Consider the following 21,126-nt stretch of genomic DNA (forward strand, 5'->3'; position numbering starts at 1 on the left):
GTTATTTATATTCGATTTATTTATTTCTTATGTATATATTTCTGTTGTAATTACAAATATTGTTTGTTTTGTAACTCTAGATTACTGATGATTATGTTTGTTAATGGCAAATTAAACAATGGGCTATGCGCGCTTTCCCCACCGTGGGGAAATCTAACCACGTGTTTTAGCGTTTTAATAAGTTCGTAAACTTACCCCTGACCCACCGGGGGGGGGGGAACAATTATATAAAACCTTTAGATTTCCACAAATTACTTAGGGTAAGTCACAACATTACTTAGCTATTAAATAAGCACTTATGTATTTCCTGATAGTAAAATCTGTCAGCTTATGAACAAAATCAATTGGTAGGCTAGTTGATCGTTGTATAGAAATAGCTCTGTCTTCGATAACCTTTGAAACAGCTAAGCCTCATATTTGGCCTTAAGCTTTTTAAAATAAGAGGAAAGGGCATTCAAATAACGGGAGTTAACAGCCACTATAAATGATGTTACTTGCATTACATTGGAAGTCTTGTGAAGTAGCTACTATCATGGTCTTATGATGATTATGAAAACTAATTTGTCAAATTGAAAACAATCTGCCGGGGGGGGAGATAGCTTCTGTTGCTGCTTCTTCCCCTCCCCCGTATCCGCCCCTGATATAATCTGGAAATTGTAAGTCAGAAATAGTGAAATAAGGATAAGTGACTTAAAATGAAGTTTTATCCTACTTTCCTGTCACCCTGCTTTATCTACTAAAATCTGACAAAAGTGAAGTATGGTTTTTAGGTGATAGGATTTGTTATGCCAGAAAGCTCATCGTTTAGAGCTTAGCATTCTATCTTTGCTGCGCAATATGGTACCAATAATCTTATCATTGTCTTAGTAGCATGCGTTATACGAAAGTTTTGGTATGAACAAAAAAATGACAAGGAATATGTGATTAAACGTTTTCTAGGAAAATGTTCGGACCTTTAAGTGGGAGTGTAACCACGACAAAAAAAAGGTATTTTAAGTATTTGTAGCATTAGGCGTTTTACGCTATTTGTGGTATCATGAATGACTTGAAAAACAGGCTGTCAGACACAAGAACTACTGTTTATAAACTTGGCTAAATTTAGCAACAACTCCTTGACCCCCTAAAGCAGTTTTCGTGCTAAACCATTCAACCCTGGCAAACACGTAATGATAAGCTTAAGAAAACCACCGCGTTCTTGGAACTTTGCCCCGTGTTTCCCATCGACCTAAGGGCTGTCACTTTAGGTTGAAGAAAGTGGAGGTTGCACATTCTTAAAATCGATGAAGCGATGACTTGTCTCTCGTTCTCTCATTTCTGTTTCCACTCTCTACACTAAAACTTTAAGGAATTCAAAACTGGTTATAGTTGGACGTTCCAATAATAACAGTTTACAGAGTATATCATTTCAATTAAACGTTGTGATACCATGTGCTGCTGAGCTAACAAGCTAGCATGTACTTCACACATTGCCCCCCCCCCAGTGGCACAGCTGTATTTCTGCAGACTTACAACGCTAGAATCCGGGTTTCGATACCCGTGATGGGCAGAGCACAGATAGCCCATTGTGTAGCTTTGTGCTTAATTACAAACAAACAATACTTCAGACAAAAGTAAACGCCGTTTTGTATATCATGTTAAACCTGTGTTCTTTATTTCGTAACTTTCAAGGTGCCAGGCAATGATTTGGTAACTGTGATCGTAATGCAATTTGCAGATAACTACATTTTTAACCAGCTGACCCAATACGTTTTTGTCCTGAAAAGTCATCTCTTTAAGTATTGCTGAGACTGCAGCACAGTAAGTTCACAACAGTGTGAAAGTAGTTTAATAGGTTTCTTTTTTTTTTCCTGAATGATTGAAGAAATTTATATTAATTTCTGGAGCTTGTATGAATAAAACTTTTTTTTACAGTTAGTATATATGAGAATAACCACAAAATATTAATAAAAAACTAACAACATAAAGCTAACATTCCTAGAAGTTTTTGTGTTTTATACTAAAAAATAACAGAGTATTTAAACCAGTTGGTTAGGGCGCTCGACTCGCAATCTGCGGGTCGCGGGTTCGAATCCCCGTCACACCAAACATGCTCGCCCTTTCAGCCGTGGGGGCGTTATGATGTGACGGTCAATCCCACTATTCGTTGGTAAAAGAGTACCCCAAGAGTTAGCGGTGGGTGGTGATGACTAGCTGCCTTCCCTCTAGTCTTACACTGCTAAATTAGGGACGGCGGCTAGCGCAGATGCTCCCCGTGTAGCTTTGCGCGAAATCCATAACAAACAAACAAACAGAGCAGCACGGGGCATATCTTTAATGACAGAATGTTGATTATGATTTTTTTACATTATATTTGTAATAATGCTACTAATCAGAATATGAATGGATGATGTCTGGTCTTGTCCTTTATGAGTGGTTTGTTACAAATCCAAGTGCATTTATACAAATAAGCCTGTCTGGCATTTATAAAAGTTGAGAAATATTGTCGAATAGTTTTCTTACAGATGGTTTATTAGGGTGGAAGATTTGAGAAGGAAAATTGTAGCATTAGTAACTTAAAGCACATTAGGTGGTAGATAAGAAACTGCTAACAAGAGTATATAAGACAAGTGTAAGCTAGACTGGATTTCTTTCTTGGATAATTGAGCTCTTCAATAGGCAGGACAAGTAAAAACAGTATGATCAATGGTCCCCAAAGGGGTCTTACTATAAAGTGGACCGAACCGATTTTGTGTAGAGTGCAGTTTACCAAATAAGTTCCCAATCTGAATCATATCATGTAGTGTCTTACGGTTTCTTATAGCAGAGTAGAAGCCTTAGCCAAAAGACTTCTACGTAACACTGTATGACAAAAATGGACTATTTAATGAAAGGTTAACAGATAGGCTGGCTAGAGACAACGCATGGCAGGTCTTTTTACCATATAGTTTCCAGGAGTTCAAAGTACAGTAACTGGTTTGAAATGAGGTGCCATTTCCATTCAAGCCAGGATAATTATTAAATCCATTAGACTTGACACTGTAGAGACTGCTAAGTAAAACATGCATTTTTTAAATATATGTTTCTAAACCTTCAAGCTAGGAAATGTCAAGAAAGAATCACACCAGTTCAGCTACAATGCTTCTGAAATTATCTAGGGGATGAAAGGATTTGATTAATTTCAGAGGAAGCTGGTTATAAAGAATGTAAGCAGTTTTTCTGTTGAAGGCTACTGCACGAGAATAATCAAAGAATAAGATTAAATGAAATATTAAAGAGAAACTAGTATGATGAAAATCTCCACAACTCCCATCTTCCCATAGCAATAGGAAACAGCGATGAATTTTCTTGAAGCATTGATAAAACTATCTGAAAACACTAAATAAAAAGAATTGAGTTCCCCTCTTTAAAGACTAAGAAAGGTCTCTTCTTTGATGAAAATATTTTATGGACTTTCAGGTCCATTCTATTAATTGACATCCATATCCACCAACGAGATACTGTTAGCAGATACATAGAAGAGCCTCTGAAGCCAAGATTTATAAGGTAGAAGTTGAAATACAAGATATTGCACCCAGACAAACTTGTAAAGGAGCATACTGGATATCATAAAGCTTTTTGAAGCGCAAATGAAGGATCAAAATCATACAGAACAGATCCATAGTTTAGCTTAGATTGAATAAAAGTTCGGTACAATAGATTTGTTTGTTTGCAGTTAAGCACAAAGCTGCACAATGGGTTATCTACGTTGTACACACCACGAGTATCAAAATCTGGTTTTTAGCGTTATAAACCTTCAAACTTATCTCTGTGCCATTGGGGGTTAGTACAATCGAATGTGATGACCTGCTGTAAAAGAAGAGCCAGCCAGAGATAACTCTAAGTAAGGTTAAATACTTCTGACTATCTGAAACTAAGAGGACGAGATGCAAGGTTTCTAAGAACAATTGCTGCTAAATATCATACTTAAGCATTTGAGTTATGTTGTTCTTAAAATATCGATGCCACCTATGCAGGTAGCTGGAATTGTGCTCTGTGATATCATTTATTTTCAACTGAATGAGAAGCTGAGATTTCGTTCAAATATCTGAAAAAGAGACAACCTCAGTAGAGATGCCACAATAATTATACCTCTTGAGACAGTGGACAAGATCCCCCAGCATAATATTAAATAAAGTAAGACTAGTGGATATTTTTGTACCCCATAGGTAAGAGCTTTTGTGGAAGAATAAGAATCTTGGATCCTAACTGAGAAGAACCAACAATAGAAATTACTGGTAGCCATTTAAATAAACCTGCTACGTATCGAAGATGATAATTTTTTTTTGAAAGAGGTCATTTATCCATGTATTGTCAAAGGTAGCTTTTAGATATAAGAATAAAGTAACTGCATAACCACTTTGTATACAAGGCTAGAGTGGCATACTTCTGAAGTTGAACTAAATAATCACTAGTGTTCCTGTCTTTTAAAAATCAAGACTGCTAGGAGAGTAATGTCCAAGATGCTTGAGAAACCAAATGAAGTGGGTATTAATCATGTGTTTTAACTTTGATGATACAAGAAGAAAAAGAGAGAGATTTGTAGAAGAACAGAAGGAAAGCCAATTTACAGGCTTGAGGTTTGGAATAACATTTCCATGTTTCCAAGTTCTTGGGCAAGACCATGAAACCCTTGACAATAAAATTTCTTAGCTTAATCTTCTTGATAAGCTAATTTCAAATAAGATATCCCATCTCGTACAAGTGATGTCTCACTTTGGAGAAGAGCAGATTGTGGTTATAGGTTAGTAAAGGTATTTTTGATGTCGTTTAGGAAGTCTTCTAAGCGTTCTATCATAACGAATGGATCATGTAAGTATCAGGGAATTGAGAAAGTGAATTGTGAGAGTCTAAATGTTGACAAAGGCATGACTATAAACTACAGGAATGATAAGGTCAATAACTTCTTGCTTCTTACTCTGATTTCCAAGAAATGTTCAAGTATGCAAAATATGTGTAACTTCTTCCAGTTAATGAAGGGAGGATGTTTTAATTCAATTAGAGCAGAATTGCCTTCAACAGTGTGTTTTGTAATTTTTCACTATCATTGTATTATAATTTTAATAGTTCTACAAATTTTTAGAGCAATTCGAGAGAATCATCTATAGAGTGTGTAATAACCATGTCATATTGATAATCTAAATGGCTATATTTAGCATTTCACTAGGAAAATTAGAGATGTGATGATAAATAGCAAGTTATGAACATTCGCTATTGGTAATTAGTGGAGGAAGTGAAAGCAAGTGACAAAGAACTTCCATAAAAAGTCTATTCCACTTAATATGATGGGATCGTGGAGAATGTATGGAAAAAGCGCACTGAGTTAACAGATGGACTGTCGTCTCACATGGAAAATAAATTACCGCTTAAAACACCAGGAACATTTTCCACAAAAGTCATTAGAGAGAAAAGATAAGCCAAGGGCTGAGGTTTCTCTTTCCATAATTGAGTCTAGCTGGACATCTATCTATATTGTACACATTAAGTAATTTTTAGGTGGTACAATCATTTGTATCCATATGATAAGGACATCACAACGAGTGATGTGCATTGAAATATCCAAATAGAATAACATTAGCATCTATGACATGAATCAGTTAGTGTGACAATTCAGGGTTAAAGTTTGGATCGTAAAATAGTAATAATTCTAATATCGTTAATGTCCAAATATTTATAATTGAAAAAAACATCTCTTTGTTCCCTAACAGCATGATCAAGGCAATGGTTTGTTTGTTTGTTTTAGAGCAAAGCCACATTAGGCTATGTCCACTGTGGGGAGGGGACTAAGGTACTGGAAAAAATACCAAGGATTATGTTTTTTTAACTGATGTTTCAGCCAAGCCTCACAAATGCTGGTAATGTGTGGATCCTCAGCATCTGCACAGTGTTTGATATCTGTGTCATGCATGAACTCTCAAACTCTGCGCATTCCATTGCAGTATTTTTAGGTGGTTTATCAACATGACGAAAGCTACGAGATCACAATGCATCATGTTTTTGTATTTTCATTGGTTCAAGAGAGTCATAACAGTTGTTTTTTCAGCCACCTAGGTCATATTATTGATAATTACAGAGTTGGCTCAAAGATGTGAATAGTGTTTAACCACCTCTACTATAAAAGAAATGACGTAACTTAGAAGGGTGTATATTGAAGTCTGTTATAGTATGTTTCTGTGGAGGCATTACAATTTGTATCTAATGTAATAATCTGTATCAAATTTCATATTACACCCACCCTGTAAGGGAGATTGTACTGTTATAGCAAGATGAAAACTTTCTGGAATTATAGTCTTTAACAACAAACATGCTTTTATGGATGGTACATTTTGTTCAGCTCGTAGACATTCATGTTTTGAGCTTCCTGGTGAACTTATACTTGGTAAAGGTTACAGCATGCATTCCACTGCAGTTTAGTCAACTAGTATTTTCCTTGACACATACTGATAGCTTGTTAGATTCCCAACACTTAATGAATCAAATTCTTCCCGATAGCAAGTTGCTATGCGTCAAAATCATTGATAGCATTGCTCAATATTAATAATATATATATATATATAAGATTTTCTTCTGAAAAGCTTTAAAACCTGATGTTAGTGTGGTTTGGTAAATCTGCCACTGAAAAAGTGATTACTACATCACAAGTATCAGTAAAGTCATGTTATCTTTGAAAGGCATGAAGAAGTATCAGGAGTATTACTGTATAATGATATTGAAGAATTTCAAGAATTATTGTGTTATGGATACAATATATTTAGACTGTGTGTGAAAAGAATTACATAGAAGATGAAGTTAAAACAGCTGGTAGAACAACTGACCAGCCATCTTGTTACCTCTTTTGACGTAGGGGTTAAGCATATCATGTTGAAAATACTTCATCAACTAATATTCCCATTGTTGGGCCTTATACTTCCTACACTGGAACTATCTGTTCCAGAGCCCATGCCTGTAAAAGGAGACTGCATGTGTTCACATTGACCATTTAACAGATAACAGTACAATTAGATTTGAAACAAGGTGGCTGATTTCTTCCCTGTAAAGAAGAGGTGCCAGAAAAGTCGTGGAGGAAGAATCCAAGGTTGATTTTTCCATTATTTTCAGGTTTGGCAGCAGTTTTACGTTAAGAAACAACCTTGAGGTTCCATTCTAGATTCAGGAACCAGTTATTGCTATACCTACCATACATCCATTTTAGGCCAAGGGTAACAGACGCCAGTCCCATATGTAAATAAGACTACATGGCTGAGTATATTATATCAAAACGACTTTGAATACGAAAATCAACAAATAATATAAAAACATCTGATATAAAGTAGTGTTGGTATGACATGCATACAAACTACGTTTTGAAATAGTTTGGCATTTCTTAGGAAGTGTGATGCCGCCCAAAATTGATTCCTTTTGGGAAGGATATGTAAGAGCTCTCTCCCACACAAAATATCCACACACCCGTTTTTCCAAGTGTGATCCTTCTTGATTATGTTGTGTACTGTTGCCTTTGACTAGTGGACAGTTTCTGCCACTGGTCTTTATGTTTGTAAATTCTCACGTGCTTCAATATGTTACACTTTGTTTACTATGACTGGGATACAACTTGCTGCGGTCTATTTCTGGATGGTCCTGGTGCCCTACGTTAATCCGCATTCCATTTTCATAATGCCATAAAGTGCAAGGGATATGTCTTGTTGGAAGTTTTAAATCCTCGAGGTGAGCACATATTTATGATCTAACACAAGTTGCTTCCATGCCATATTCATACGTCCAGCAGATGTAGAATAAAATGAGACATAACAGTAAAGTCGTCAGATGAAATGCTAGTGGATTTCTGTGCGATCAGACTGTTCACAAGAGCACTGGGAAACACATCATGTGGTGTAACATTGTGTACTAATCACGCTGAAAGAGTCGTGGTCATTCTAATTACATTACATCTACTTAAACTTTTCATCATTGACTAGAACTTCATATTATTAATTTTTGTTTTTCCATAACTTTTATTAATAGATAAAAAGGCCATTACAGGCCCATGCCAGGATAGTAACCCACTACTATAACAACATCACCATTATCTGAATAGTGGCACTCCACAATATAAACTTTTACTTTTATTTATTCAAAGTTCGGACGGAGTATAGCTCAGTGATTAAAGTGTCAGACTCTAAGTCTGACGTTCTGTGACTCGCGTCCCGTTACTGCCAAAAATTTGTTTCATACTTTCGGGCCGTGGGTGCATTATAAGAATGATGGACAAATCCTTCTATAAATTCAGACGAGTGTAATCCAAGTATTGGAGATGGGTGGTGTTAACTAGTTAACTTCCCTCTAGTCTATAGCTTCAGAATTAGAAATGGTTAGTGTAGAGATCTAGTGTGCAGCTTCGCTGGAAACTTAATAAAATCATTCCAATTGTGGTGCCCAAAACAATAAATATTAATGCTGAAGGCATTGCGATATTGGCTATGTTGAACAACTTTTGGGCTACAGTCTCAAGTTAACATTCACATCTTGATGATTTATTTAACGCTAGTTGTGTATTTTCGTTTCACAATGCATTTCAAAGTTTGAATTAATCAAAAAGTGAATTGTTTTTAACACCAAAGTCCGGGGAATTTCATTTCATTAACATGTTACTTACCTTTGTTATTTTTATATAAGTACAGGAAAGCTGAAATATCATGGACATTTCTATCCAACATTTATTCCTCTTCGAAGATCTGTGAACATCTTTCTTCTTGTTACCTTTACTCTAGTTGGCTGGCTGGCTGTGGCAGCTTCTGGCTTTCATAAGCTTCTCGTAGTAGAATACCTTGACATAGATAAGAATTAATTGTGGATGGGCTCTTTACTAGATAAAGGTGTTTCTCACTACCTTTGTTTCTTGTTACTTTCCAGTACCCGCTAAACAGGCCAAGTGATTAGATCTGATAAGTAACACTGATGGCCAATAGCAAAGTTTCATAGTTTGATTGTATGGTTAATGCGAACTGCCTATGCTATGCCTTTAATTATTAGATATCATTGGTAGCGTAAGTGGCTTATAGCAGTTTTTATCTGTTTGATATGGTGGGTAGCATCAGTGGTCTGTAGCATTTCTTTATTTGTTTGATATGGTGGGTAGCATCAGTGGCCTGTAGCATTTCTTTAGTTGATTGATATGCTGGGTATCGTCATGGCCTATAGAATTTCTTTAATTGTTTGTTATGATGGGTATCGCCAAGGCCTTCAGCATTCCTTTACTTATCTTATATGATGGGTAGTGTCATGGCCCATAGAATTTAGTTAGTTGTTTAATATGATGCATAGCATCAGTGTCCTTTAGCACTCGTATGGTTTAGATCTGATAAATGACGTCATATTTTGTAATAGACCTTTTTTGAGAATTATTCAAACTTGGTTCTAACTATTTAAGTATAATATTTCATGTTATGACGTTTTGATGTCCATACAGTTAATCTTAATCGGCATTAATCATAACCTTTAGTTTGTTTATCTGCTGACTACCAAAAACCCTGAAGCTGAGTTTGTTAACATGATAACAAACAGTCTATAGTAGATATTTAATTTTTTTGTCTAATTAGTAAGATCAAAGGCCTGCAGGAGACTTCAGTTATATAGCCTGATGGGTTGTATTCACTACCTACAGTACAAGACTCGTATAATAATATAGAGCGTGATAACACTTTTCTGTGTTACCGACTGTGTAAATAAGGTACCTGTAGGTTTTTAAAGTACATTTATAAACATAATTATTACATGTCCAAAGAGGTAATTTTCTTTCTTAATACAAATTACTGGGTAAGCCTCACTTGGAATACTGTGAAGAGTTTTGATCTCCTTATCTAAGAAAGGATGGTAACTTATTGAAAAAGGTTCAGAAGAGGATTACTGGGATGATTCTGGAGATGGAAGGGTTATGTTAAGAGAATAGGTTAAAATATCTTAACTTTCTCTTAAGAAAAGAAGGATAAGAGGTAATCTTATTGAAGCTGACAAGATTATCAGAGGAATTTATGTTCCTCTGATTTCTTTATCCTATGTTTTGAAGTTCATTGGACGAGAGGATTTGGAAAGGACAGGCTAGGCTTCAGTTTTAAAAAAATATTTTTTAAGAGAGTGATTGTTTTAATGTAATGAGTTTTCGTCTACAATAGCGGAGGCCAGCACTTTACAGAAGTTTAAGAAGGGAATCGATTTATTTTTTCAAAAATAAGGGGTGGGATTAAATTTTTACTTTTCTCAAGGGTGTGTTACAATAAAGGTATTGAAGAACCAAATAGTCCCTTGTCCGTATGCTGTGTGTTCTTATAGGTAATATCGGTAAACTCCTCTTTAGTTTAACCTATAATACTGAAGGCCTACTTACTTGTGGAAATATGACCTACATATCTATTGGATCAGAAGGCTGGACAAACATTATGAACAATGTTCTATCTCCGGAATCGTTTATAAAAAAGCTGATTTATCTCTGACTGTTATTCGATAATAGCAACTGTGAAGATGAGAACGTTTTTGTGGTGCACATGATTGAACTTTTGTCAGCTATGAGAACCCTCTTCAGATATTATACATTGATATAAATAGAGTTGTGTCAGAAACTGAATCAGACACTCGATATAGTGCGAGACGTCTAGCTATTCATGATATTGTGACCAAACAGAGTTGAAGTTCTTACACCAATATTTTCGATATACATTCAATAGTGAAATTTTACAAGTAGCTCAGAGCTGCGACCTATTTTAAAGCGATGCAAGTGAGTGGGTCATCTGAATAACTTTTTTAGTATCCACGTTTAATAGTCAATAACATTCGTGCAAAGCGTTCTGTTGAAATATCCAGATCTAGCCGTACGATAAACAAATAAGACTAACATCTCACTTTTTGTAATTATAATCTATCTTCATGCTTCGAATAAAGACACTTTTTGTTAACTTGATTTTCAAAAAAGGATTTTAAATAGGGCATCATCTTCTATTTCTACATAAACTTTTTATGCATTTAAGTTTAAAAACTTAATTCAAATAATAGGTTGTTTTTATCAAACCACTCATCTTACATAATTTTCGAAATGATTTTTATGACATTTAAATATTTTATTAACGAAATTAATGACTAAATAAGTCATCCATAGCCCGTATCCCCCCCCCCCCAGCAGTAAGGTGTGGACTTAAAACGCTAGAAACCAGATTTCGATACTCGTGTTGGGCACAGCACAGATAGCCCACTGTGTAGCTTTGTGCTTAACTGCAAACAAACTAAATCTCCATTTTTTTACAACAAATCCGGATCAGGGTTTGCAGTCAGTACCAGTACTGGTACCGGCAGCACTTGGCGTCCAGTACCGGTACCGGCCCATGGTTTATAGTAAATCATATGTTGAGAATAATATCTGTTATCATATGTCTCATGTTTGGAGTTTTGACAAAGCGTCTCTTCTGGTATTTCAGCTTCGCTTTTCACAGAATTATAAATGTTTCGTATGGTAGTTTTGAGTTCATACTTCAGACGATAAGCGAATCTCACCGTGAAAATCGTCAATACCATGAAATATGGGAAACTGGTGATTCCCATGCTCTGGAAGAGAATGTGAATGTGCCAACGTGACTGATTGCATGTTAGGTAGGTGCATGCGTGATTAACCTTTAGCATGTGGGCAGGTCAAACTGCGCATGTCATGACGTTTTTGTGAGTTACATTCAAAATTTAATTAAACTACTTAATTATCATGTTATACGAAGAAACTTGACATCAAACCATAGATAATAAATCAAAGTTTAATAGTATATAAGTTTTAGGTTTGTACTTGTATAAACAAATATTTAAAAAATAACCTCAAATTCACTTAGTGTGAGAATTTGGATATTTGTTCTTGAGCCGTCTCCTCTTCTGGAGTTTTTTGTCCACCCACTATAAAATTACGAAATATAACGTAAAATATGCTTTATAACTCCTTCGTTATCGATATTCTGAAGCTATATTTGAATATTCTTCAATCTTATTGGGCTAAAGAGCAATCAATGAAAATTCAGAAAGCACTTACCACGCCTACCTCTGACATGCTCAAATTTACAATTTGCTAATAGATTTTTCTTAGGCCACCTCCCATTAAATTCATAACCAATATAAAGCCTAGATTTCAACTGATTCATTGCCATGGTCGTCATACCATGTGGGCTTACAGATAATTGGCAATTTGTCTTTATGTGAAAAAAATTTCGCACAAGAACACATTGGGAAGAATAGTTGAATTTCTAGCTGCTCAAGTCATATGATTGGAGATTCTCGCCGGTACTATTGCAAACCCTGATCCGGATATTTATATATGGCAGGACAGTTTATATATAGTTTTCATGTTAAACGTTCTTTGGTCAGTCAGTATTGTCGTTCATTGAAAGTACATCTTAGACCAGTAGGAATCATGTTTATAATAGAACATGTTTACTACTCCTGATTTGGTGGCACGTAATATGACATAAGTGAATTGCTTTCTCCCATTTCAGTAAGCAAACGCGACACCGATTACTAAATAATGGTCTGAGAACGCTTTGGGGTCACTGACTTTTCACTGCAACGAAAGAAACATCCTGTGATCTGTTTCTTTAATTTGATAAGAAAGCTACTAAAACCCCTCCCGACGGTTGCATCAGCACTGTAGAAATGTTAATTGTCTGTTTGTCGTAACTGTAAGAGATCTTAACAAATTCTACAAATTAATACGATTTTGAAGCGAATATGAAACTAACACTTGCACTTGGATGCGATATACTTTATAACAATTAGATGAAAGAGATACGAAGTTTTATTTAACTCTTTGAATTTCTCAGTTTATCGGTCAATTTTTATGGTGATTTTTAAAATCAGATTTCATTTATTTAGATATGAATTAAGTTTCCAAATGATAAACAGCGTATTCGCTGTGGGGGGGGGGGCGTTATAAAATGATGGTCAATCCAATTATTCGTTGGTAAAAGAGTAGCCTAAAAGTTAGCGGTGGGTAGTATTGACTAGTTGCCTTCCCTTTAGTCTATGACAGCTAGCTTAGGGACGACTATCTGAAGAGAAGGTGAGCGCCACCATGTAAAATATGCCTCGGAACTAAGAAGGAAAAAAGTAATATATATATATATATACATCAAATTGAAGTGTTATTTTACCTGGTTTTTAAGTTTTTTTTGAAGCTCAACTGTGATTGTATAGAACCAAAAGAAGTGTATATTGTATCCTCTGGGAATATTGTTTTGTAACTTAATATTTCTATATTTTTATAAAAAGAGAAATATAGTTAAAACCGCATAGGCGACGAAAATAACAAAATTAAATAATAAGTTGAACAATCGCCAAGTTTTTATATATATTTTTTTATTTTAAGAAGGATGACGCTTCGAGCTAGGGCTCTTCGTCAGATCGTACAGTTTACAAAACAGTTTGGTTGTAAACTGTACGATCTGACGAAGAGCGCTAGCTCGAAACGTCATCCTTCTTAAAATAAAAATATATAAAACTTGGCGATTGTTCAACCTATTATTTAATTTTTCTATATTTCTATACCAGTTAAAAGGACACCATTTCCTAAAGTATTATATTTGGTATTTATTGCTTAGTTATCCAGTAACCTAATTATCTGAAACAGATTTTTTATTATTAATTTTGTTTTGCAGTTTGAAAATAAGGTTGTTCGTGATTAATAAGTAGAAGACATTTAATGGTAATTAGACCAATGTGGCCTATATGTTATTAAGTAGAAGACAGTTTATGGTAATTAGACCAATGTGGCCTATATGTTATTAAGTAGAAGACATTTAATGGTAATTAGACCAATGTGGCCTATATGTTATTAAGTAGAAGACAGTTTATGGTAATTAGACCAATGTGGCCTATATGTTATTAAGTAGAAGACATTTAATGGTAATTAGACCAATGTGGCCTATATGTTATTAAGTAGAAGACATTTTATGGTAATTAGACCAATGTGGCCTATATTTTTGGAAATAATTTCACTCTGGTTACCTTTCCTTATTAAATCTTATAATAAAATACAAAAATATATATACTCTTTTTTTTTTAGATAAATGTTTTCCAGAGGAGGACGTTTGGATATTTGGGATATTGTCGTCTTACGTATCTTATTTAGTGTACAGTTCCTTATAAGTTTTGTAAAGACCTATTGTTTTAACCCTGAGTTTTAAAAGTTAGAGGAGTTGACTGGATATCCGTAATATAGGGTCAGAAAAAAATAATGTCATAGAATACTTGTTTTAACTGTGAACTGGCTAAAAAACCACATGTAAGGGAAGATAGGCAGGGATCTGTGTGATATGCTTATAATCTTCAGTTTGCGATGCACCTTGAAGACTGTAATGGTCAGAAACACGTATTGAAATATAATATACACATTTGGTTCAGAACCGATGGCAGGTTAAGAGATTAGACATTTATCAGGTTCTGCAGGGTCAACGGCGTGAATTCTTAAACTGGTTCTGATAACAAGGGTGAATTTATTTTTGTTTTATTTCTAATGCAAAATACAATCGTAGAGCTCTAAGGCTGAAAGTCGAGCATGTTAAAGCACTGGGTATCAGATCTGGAAGGATATTTGCAAGCATGGATAAGAATAACATTTTCCCCACCTGAAAGAAGCAACCGCTTCGCAGATCACGCCGTGCATGTGACTAAACCTGTCACATTCTTATCAAGCCCTCTGGCGGCCCCTTTCATCTACAGCGCCGAGATCTTATCAGGGTCATTTCTTTCGAAAGCTAACCTGTAGGGGCGTCGAAGAAAGAGCGACGTTTTTATTCTTTACTTTAATCATTCAGCTGTGTGAGAATAAGAAGAACTCACAAAGTAGTTGAAAAAGACTTATGTATCACCTAAGACCGTATTGATAAATTTTATTAGAAGCATAAAACATTCAGCAAAAACTTAAAATAAAGATGACCTTTACTTAAAGAATTGGTTTTACTGAGGCCATATTGAACATAAACAAGAAAGGTAGCACACTATAAGCACAAAGTATTTCAACAAATGTTAGCATCTTTATAAAATGAATTTATACGTAAAAAGTTGATTTTGTTTGTAAGAGAAGCTGGCTGTCATCAGTGTTTTCCTTGACGTCAATGTTGGCAATGTATGTGTTTTATGGAGAATATGCAATAGACGTTTCCCTAAAGAACTATATAAAACCTTTTTGCTGGCAGCGACTAGGTGTTGTGAACGTTTACCAAAACTGGTAAAGGTTTTCATTTGACATTTTTTACAAAGTGATTTACTACTGTACGATAAATGCGAGTAAAATGAAATTAGTGTTCCAGGAGGGCAGCACTAGTTGTATATTAGTGTTCTAGGAGGGCAGCACTAGTTGTATATTAGTGTTCCAGGAGGGCAGCACTAGTTGTATATTAGTGTTCCAGGAGGGAAGCACTAGTTGTATATTAGTGTTCTAGGAGGGCAGCACTAGTTGTATATTTTCGTGCAAAGCTACACAATAGACTTACTGCACTCTGTTCACCACGGGGAATCGTACTCCAGATTTTAGCTTTTTAAACCCCAAAACATACCGCTGACTCAACGGGGAGTACTGTTTGTTACCTGTTTTATAGAATATCAGTATATGCTGTAGGTAGGACTTATTTTAAAAAATGCAGTTCAGTTCGGCAATTATTGGGAATTAGTTAATCTTGCTTGTTATAAATTTCGTAAATATTAAGCGAATATAAAGTAATTAGGTTGTTTTACATTAGATGAAATCTACAACTGCATTGTCCAGATACACAAATGTCTCTCGCCGAGTTATCTAATCGATTATAATAAATATAACTGCTCGGAAGTTATGAATACGCAACTAATTCATTACTAACCACAGTGTTTTAACACCTGTCAGCATAGCTGACAAAAGTGATAAACTTTTGTGTTAAAATATTAAGAGCACAGTATATGTTAAGACTTTATAATGAGTTTTGAAAAACGGTAATTTATTTTTGTAAATTAAAAGGATAAATATTGATATAGACGCTGACAACAATGAAGCATATTGTTTATTCCAACCTAGCAATTTTCTCTGATAAATTCAATCCCGAATTTTTTTTATATGAAGTGTATAGGTTTTGATGTGCGTGTATGTATATGTATGTAATCTTTTAAGGGGACGAAAACAAACTTTTCGAACACGGTAGATTATATCAAAAACAAAATAGAGGGCGTTATAGTGTTTCAGTAATTAATGATGTTATTTTATTGTTGTATTGGTATCGCATTCGCAACTTATATGGCGCTGTTCAGCTGATCTAATTAAAAAACAGGTAACCAAACGGGTCAAACTAGGCCTAGTGAGTGCTCAGACTCTGAATCAAAGGCTTCAGTTGTTCACGTTTATTACTGCAAAAACGCGCTCCGCACTTTGTTAGCGTAGGTGTGGTGCTATAAGAATTACGATCAAATTCCACTATTTGGTTAGAAAAGAGTAGCCAAAGAATTTGCGACTAGTCTATCAGTCGAAAATGTCAGACAGCACTTGTTTAACAAAATTCACAGATGATAAACTTCTTAAAATGAAGTTTGAAAACATTTGGTTTGGTTTGTTTGAATTTCGCGCAAAGCTGCACGATGGCTATCTGCGCTAGCCGTCCCTAATTTAGCAGTGAAAGACTAGAGAGAAGGCAGCTAGTCATCACCACCCACCGCCAACTCTTGGGCTACTCTTTTACCAACGAATAGTGGGATTGTACGTCACATTATAACGCCCCCACAGCTGGAAGGGCGAGCATGTTTAGTGGGACTGGGATTCGATTTGAAAACAAAATGAGATGAATAATATCCGTAGGAAGGATACCTAAGATTTATAAAAATAATCTACAATTTAAATTTCAAAGATACGAATAGCAAAGACATTTATATGTAACTTAAAATTACCCATTCAGATAGCTCATTGTGAGGCTTTGTGCTAAAACAAGCAAACTTTTAATTACAAATAAAATGGCTTTTAATTGTAAACGTTATTGAGTTGCTAACTTATTAATACAACCAACTTTACAGAATTAGCAACTAAGGTTTTTACACTGAATATTACCAACATTTATATTACAATTGCTCTATTTACAACAAAGTCACCAGTTCAATCTTTTTAACCTTCAGGGAAGCAAAACCTGAATTAACGCCTCATATTCTATGCTCATTTGTGTATCACTGAAATACGCAGTAACTTTAGTTAATATATTTGACTGCTTTCGATTGTATGAAGCAAATAAATAGGTGCGAGAAAAATGTCCATTAAACCCTCTGGATAATTTCTTTAATTCAAACTAATATTTCGTTTTTCGTAATTATTAACAATTTGTACAATATTTATTTTAACGTCGCGAAGATGACTGCTATTAGAACTCTAAATTGATGTGAGAATTGTCAATTTATTTATGTATAATGTTCATTCTCAAAACCCGTTTCAAATATCTCAACTAATATATCTAAAAAATACAGTTATTCGGTCTTTTCGAATGTAAAATTACTCTTTAAAAATGTGGATAAAATTATCCTAGTTAAGTAAGAAACAGTCATTGATATACTAGAGTAAGAAATAGTCATTGATATACTAGAGTAAAAAACAGTCATTAATATACTAGGGTAAGAAATAGTCATTGATATACTAGGGTAAGAAATAATCATTGATATACTAGGGTAAGAAACAGTCATTGATATACTAGAGTAAGAAATAGTCAGTGATATACTAGGGTAAGAAATAGTCAGTGTAACAAACAGTCATTGATATACTAGGGTAAGAAACAGTCATTGATATATTAGGGTAAGAAATAGTCATTGATATACTAGGGTAAGAAACAGTCATTGATATATTAGGGCAAGAAATAGTCATTGATATACTAGGGTAAGAAAGTCATTGATATACTAGGGTAAAAAACAGTCATTGATATATTAGGGCAAGAAATAGTCATTGATATACTAGGGTAAGAAATAGTCATTGATATACTAGGGTAAGAAACAGTCATTGATATACTAGAGTAAGAAATAGTCATTGATATACTAGAGGAAGAAATAGTCATTGATATACTAGGGTAAGAAACAGTCATTGATATATTAGGGTAAGAAATAGTCATTGATATACTAGGGTAAGAAACAGTCATTGATATACTAGGGTAAGAAATAGTCATTGATATACTAGGGTAAGAAACAGTCATTGATATACTAGGGTAAGAAACAGTCATTGATATACTAGGGTAAGAAACAGTCATCGACACAACACAAATATTTACATTAAACTTCAATCTCAGTTCTGTGTTTTAACGTCGTATACATTTGACTTCCAAAAACACCCATCGTCAAAACTAAATAGATAGGTGACATTTTTGTTTTCATAGCCTTTTGTGGTATAATCTTTAGAAAAAAATTATAAATCAGTATAACATCCTGGGTATATGCGTGCGTGCATATATACACGTGTATAGTATTCAGCATTAAATCATTTGTTTTTCAATTGGTAGTAGTGATTTGTTTTTCCTAAGTTCAACCCGCTTTTAAGTGCAACGCGTTGAGGCATCACGTTATGACCCTGTTGGCTACCAATGTACAAAGCCATAACGTCGTGAATCAATCTGCAGTTAAACTTCCACAAAGCGTTGAACATTTGACAGATAAGTCTTTCATTATTAGAAAGCATATCAATTTTCCTGCTGAGTCAGTGGTAAGTTTACGGACTTGGAATGTTAAAATCTGTGGTTCGATGGGCAGGGTGCAGATAGCGCATTGTGTAGTTTTGCACTAAGAAAACAACAAATAATTATAGTCTGAGAACTTCTGTTGCAATGAACGAGTTGTCAAAATATTCTTGTTTCTACTTTGTTCTTCTGTTTGTAGTTGAGGTTGTTGTTGGAAGTGTTTATTTAACAGTTACTTTTAATAAAAAGAACTTGAGGATTTTTTTTTTACATTTCGGTGTACTTCTTTCTACTGATAAAATTCAGATTCAAAATAATTTATCTTTAAACAAAAATTCTGGAAATCTACCTTTAATGCACCTAACTACTACAGACGTTGAATACGTTATATTAAAACGATTCTGGGCTTGTGATATTTGTAGGAAGTAAGATGTATTTAATTAAGTATGGAACATTGTTTTCTGTTTAATTCACAAGATTTCTGTCACATTTTTAGCAACTACACATAGCTAAATTCAATTCAATCAGAAGTTCTGAATAACCTGAAAAGGTATTATTATTATTAGAGCCTGTTTTTGTTTGTTGGATAATATTTGCTGTAGCATGATTTGGATGAACAGTTTCTTAACCTTATGCTTGTGATGCTTAGACACTGTGTATTCGTATCACTACAACATCGTGTTACACAAAAGCAAATTAAGATCGTATGTGAGTCGATTCCATAAAACTATTTTGTTGTTGTTGTAAGTAGTGCTTGTCTTGGCAGTAAAGACAGACTATAAATATATCTGGGCGTTGTAAATTGTAGTAAAAGATGTAATTGTGTTTGGCATTTGTATCATCTACCATTAAACTTATTCCCACAAAAGCTAACAGTACTAAATCATTTACTGACTTCACTTTCTAAAATTGGTGAACTTGAAACGGAAAAAAGTAGCCATTTAAGTACGATCTTCTTATTTCCTTTGATTGTTTCCGAACGACGTACGACAATCTTCCTGGAAAATATTTAAGAAAAGTTTCGTTGACTTTCCTCGACTGAAGTTCAGAGATAGTAGATAAATATATTTGTTGCTTGGAACATGAACGTGCGTTAATAAAAGTGCATTTCTATTTAATTGATTTTAACTTCAAACTTAAAGACCACCGGAAGGTTTTTAATGAAACACCTATATCATTTTTTCATTTTCCCCAAATAACCATTTTTTATTATTTTATTCAGCAGAATAACGTTTTCTAACCATAATTATTTTATAAGCCAGTTCACTTTAATTTACAGCTCTGGACCTCAATTCTCTTTCCATCTTTTAATCTAAATTTCAGATCAGAGCATATTTTATTAAAGTTTCTTTCCTCTTTTGTCTTCAAAGTTTTGCTGTAGGTGGTGCAGGTCATAATTGGTTCTTACCAATTATAATGCACTTATCTTTAAGTCACGAGTTGTCGAAGCCTAGTGGTTAGTGTGCACTAAAGCTCATCAAATCAAACTATGTTATTGTAATTTTGTATAAGGGCACCACTTTTTGCAGTTGCTACACAGACCACGCTTCGTTTCGACATATTTCTTGCATATCAGTCTTTAGATTTATAAGTCTTTGTGATTAACTTACTAATTCATATACGAACGCCAATTAAACAAAGCAGTTACATTTAACTGTTCTATTTGTACAGAAGTTCTAGTTTCTGTTTAAAGTGCTAACTCTTTTGTCAGTTCGACCACTTGTAATTATTAAGTTCTAGTAGATGAATTTCGAATTTCTGTTGGTGGTTTAAGAATGTGTAGGATATATTGCATCTTTTTATATATCTTTTATTATTATCTGTTTATTAGAAACTCTCTTGATGCTGGCTGCTCGACTAGAAAGCTCGTTTAACATCGAAGCTGTTGTAGACCCTATAGAAATAAGAATCTCGGAAGCCGTCATGAACTTTCAGGAAAACGGGCAAGTCGTGTCAGATATGGTGAGTGTAACTAGCATGAATTTTCGGTAGAACGGGCATGTCGTGTCAGATATGATGAGTGTAACTGACATGAACTTTCAGGAGGTCGTGTTAGATACGGTGAATGTCAACTGGCATGAACTTTCAGGAGGTCGTGTTAGATACGGTGAATGTCAACTGGCATGAACTTTCAGGTGATCGTGTTAGATACGGTGAATGTTAACTGGCATGAACTTTCAGGTGATCGTGTTAGATACGGTGAATGTTGACTGGCATGAACTTTCAGGAGATCGTGTTAGATACGGTAAATGTAACTGGCATGAACTTTCAGGTGATCGTGTTAGATACGGTGAATGTAACTGGCATGAACTTTCAGGAGGTCGTGTTAGATACGGTGAATGTCAACTGGCATGAACTTTCAAGAGGTCGTGTTAGATACGGTGAATGTAACTGGCATGAACTTTCAAGAGGTCGTGTTAGATACGGTGAATGTAACTGGCATGAACTTTCAAGA

At 34.7% G+C, this 21,126-nt stretch overlaps 1 protein-coding gene across 1 annotated transcript in view; it reads left to right on the forward strand.

The window, feature by feature from the left end:
• The window catches only part of LOC106466093 (glypican-6-like), an 83,541-nt gene that overhangs the window by 53,664 nt on the left and 8,751 nt on the right, over nucleotides 1–21,126 (forward strand). Inside the window, exon 5 of the mRNA XM_022394048.1 lies at nucleotides 20,503–20,633. Coding sequence (XP_022249756.1) covers nucleotides 20,503–20,633 — 131 coding nt within the window. The remainder of the gene's footprint in view (nucleotides 1–20,502; nucleotides 20,634–21,126) is intronic.

This window comes from Limulus polyphemus, unplaced genomic scaffold (genome assembly GCF_000517525.1).
Source record: "Limulus polyphemus unplaced genomic scaffold, Limulus_polyphemus-2.1.2 Scaffold2149, whole genome shotgun sequence".
Lineage (NCBI taxonomy): Eukaryota > Metazoa > Arthropoda > Merostomata > Xiphosura > Limulidae > Limulus > Limulus polyphemus.